This window comes from Myotis brandtii, unplaced genomic scaffold (genome assembly GCF_000412655.1).
Source record: "Myotis brandtii unplaced genomic scaffold, ASM41265v1 scaffold434, whole genome shotgun sequence".
NCBI lineage: Eukaryota > Metazoa > Chordata > Mammalia > Chiroptera > Vespertilionidae > Myotis > Myotis brandtii.
In genome coordinates this window covers 2,158,908-2,161,607 of record NW_005366599.1, presented here as the reverse complement: position 1 = coordinate 2,161,607, position 2,700 = coordinate 2,158,908, and the positions used below count along the sequence as shown (strand labels likewise).

At 55.9% G+C, this 2,700-nt stretch overlaps 1 protein-coding gene across 1 annotated transcript in view; it reads left to right on the top strand.

The window, feature by feature from the left end:
• Nucleotides 1-2,700, top strand: part of PLEKHG5 (pleckstrin homology domain containing, family G (with RhoGef domain) member 5) — a 48,968-nt gene that overhangs the window by 34,765 nt on the left and 11,503 nt on the right. Inside the window, 1 exon segment of the mRNA XM_014546177.1 lies at nt 2,006-2,135. Coding sequence (XP_014401663.1) covers nt 2,006-2,135 — 130 coding nt within the window.

Sequence of the window (2,700 nt, the reverse complement as noted above, 5' to 3'; positions counted from 1 at the left end):
CACCCAGGCGCCAGGTCATTTGGGGACCTTGCTGTCCCCTGTAAAGTCACCTGAAGGGCTTCCTGCTTGGCCACTTAAAACATCGGTGTGGCCCTGGCCAGTTCGGCTCAATGGGTAGATCGTCGGCCTGTGGACTGAAGGGTACCAGGTTCCATCCGGTCAAGGGCACGTACCTCACTTGCAGGCTGGGTCCCGGCCCTGGTTGGGGCTTGTGTGAGAGGCAAACAGTCTGTGTGTCTCACATTGATGTTTTTCTCTCTGTCTGTCCCTCCCCCTCCCTTCCAGTCTCTTTGAAATATTTTAAAACAAAAAGTTGGGAAAGAGAGAAAAATGAGAGGAGAGAACCAGGAAGTGGTGAGCGTGGAGACCTGTTTTATTTTTATTTATTTACCCTCACCTGAGGATATTTTTCGAGTTGGTTTTTAGAGAGAGTGGACGGGAGGGGAAGAGACAGAGAAACAATGATGTGACCGACATCCATGGGTTACCCCTGCACGTGCCCTGACCTGGCACCCGGGCAGGGGATCCAGCCTGCAACGTGCCCTTGACCCTTGACTGGGATCGAACCCATGACCCTTCAGTCACGAGGGCTGATGCTCTAACAACTGAGCCAAACCAGCTTGGGCTGGAGACCTTTTAGAGCAGCGGTTCTCAACCTGTGGGTCGCGACCCCTTTGGGGGTCAAACGACCCTTTCACAGGGGTCGCCTAAGACCATCGGAAAACACATATATAATTACATATTGTTTTTGTGATTAATCACTATGCTTTAATTATGTTCAATTTGTAACAATGAAATTGGGGGTCACCACAACATGAGGAACTGTATTAAAGGGTCTCGGCATTAGGAAGGTTGAGAACCGCTGTTTTAGAGAGTTTACCTGTAGGAGAAGGAGGGAGATGAGAGGTACCAGCCATGTGCAGATGGCAGTGAGCCATTGTGGAGGGGCGACCTGAGGAGGTAGGAGGTGGCACATGCCAAGCCCTGTGTCTGCACCTTGGCCAGAGGGTGTGGGTCTCGGTGGAAGGCTGGCCTTGGATTGGAGCAGGGCCAAGCCCCCCAAAGCCCAGGGCAGGTGGTGGATGTGATGGAGGGAGCTCATGGCATCGCCTTCTGATGCTTCCGTTTCCCTAAAAAATGTAGGAAGCTGCCCAGCCAGCGTGGCTCAGTGGTTGAGCATTGACCTATGAACCAGGAGGTCACGGTTCGATTCCCGGTCAGGGCACATGCCCGGGTTGCAGGCTCAATCCCCAGTGTCACTGATTCTCTGCAGGAGGCAGCCAATCACTGATTCTCTGTCCTCCTTGATGTTTCTATCTCTCCCTCCCTCTCTGAAATCAATAAAAAACATTTTAAAAAATTAGGAAGCAGCGTCTCCGGGAGAGGGTGGGGGTGAGCTGTGGGAGGTTGGAGGATGGAGGAGATAGGAAAGTCATCCCTGGTGGCTGGGGGAGCAGAGGCCCGGATGATAAGGTAAATCTGGGACCATGTCACTAAGCAACTGCATGGACCCCTCATGGGCACCCAACACCAACCCCTGTCCCTGGTGCCTCCATCCCCCTTCCCTCCTGAATTAGGAGTCGGGCAGGGTCGGTGATTCAGGACCAGCGAGGCCATAGAACCGAGGGCAGAGGCTCCGAGCGGGAGGCGGGGGGCCTTCTGGTGCAGACACTGCGCTGCCAAACCGAACGGCAGCCTGAGCTTCGTTTCTGGGTGTCCTTCCTGCCTGCGCCCCAGGAAGAGGCCCTGGCTGCACCCACCTCTGGTTACTTACTCGAAGTCTGCCCTGGGCACTGCATGGCTGGGCAGGGCGTGGGGTTTCTCTGCATCCCTCAGAGTGGCACAGAGTAAGTGCTTGCGAAACGTTTGTCGAGTGAATTCCCGAGCACCAGGCACCCGTGGGGAAAGCATGGCTGGAAATGAAGGGCAGCGCCTGAGGGGCCAGGAGGCCCCCCTGGGCCCGGCAGAGGTCTGGCCACAGCCCATCTCCCATCCTCGCCCACAGGTATGCCACCACGCCGACTGCCAGCAGCTGCACCGCCGGGGACCCCTCAACCTCTGCCAAGCCTGTGACAGCAAGTTCCACAGCGCCATGCATTATGACGGGCACGTCCGCTTCGACCTGCCCCCCCAAGGTGAGCACGGATCGGGGTACCCCGCCTGGCCCCGCAGTTCCCAGGTTTGCCCCACATCCCCTTTCTGGGGGCACCGTGTCTTGGTAACTGGGGGACCCAGGACAGAGCTGTCAGAAGGACAAGAGTTGACTGTAAGTGATGAAACGCAAGTATGTTTCAGTCCCTTTTGTTCCACAAGTTTTTTGTTTTTTATTAAAATATGTTTTTATTGACTTCAGAGAGAGAAAGGGAGAGAGAGACAGAAACATCAATGATGAGAGAGAATCATTGATCGGCCTCCTCCTGCAGGCCCCACACTGGGGATCGAGCCTGCAACCCGGGCATGTGCCCCAACCGGGAATCGAACCGTGACCTCCTGGTTTATAGGTCAACGCTCAACCACTGAGCCACGCTGGCCTGGCTCTACAAGTTTTTTAAACAAGAGAAAGGGCTGGGGGTTGTGCCCCATCTCGGGAGCAGCCCTGTCTCTACCAGGTGCTGGGTCGGCGCCTCCACAGCTGCCCTGTGCCTGGATGGGGGCCAGCGAGGAGACGGTCCCTTTCTTCCTGTCCTTGGGGGCACTTCT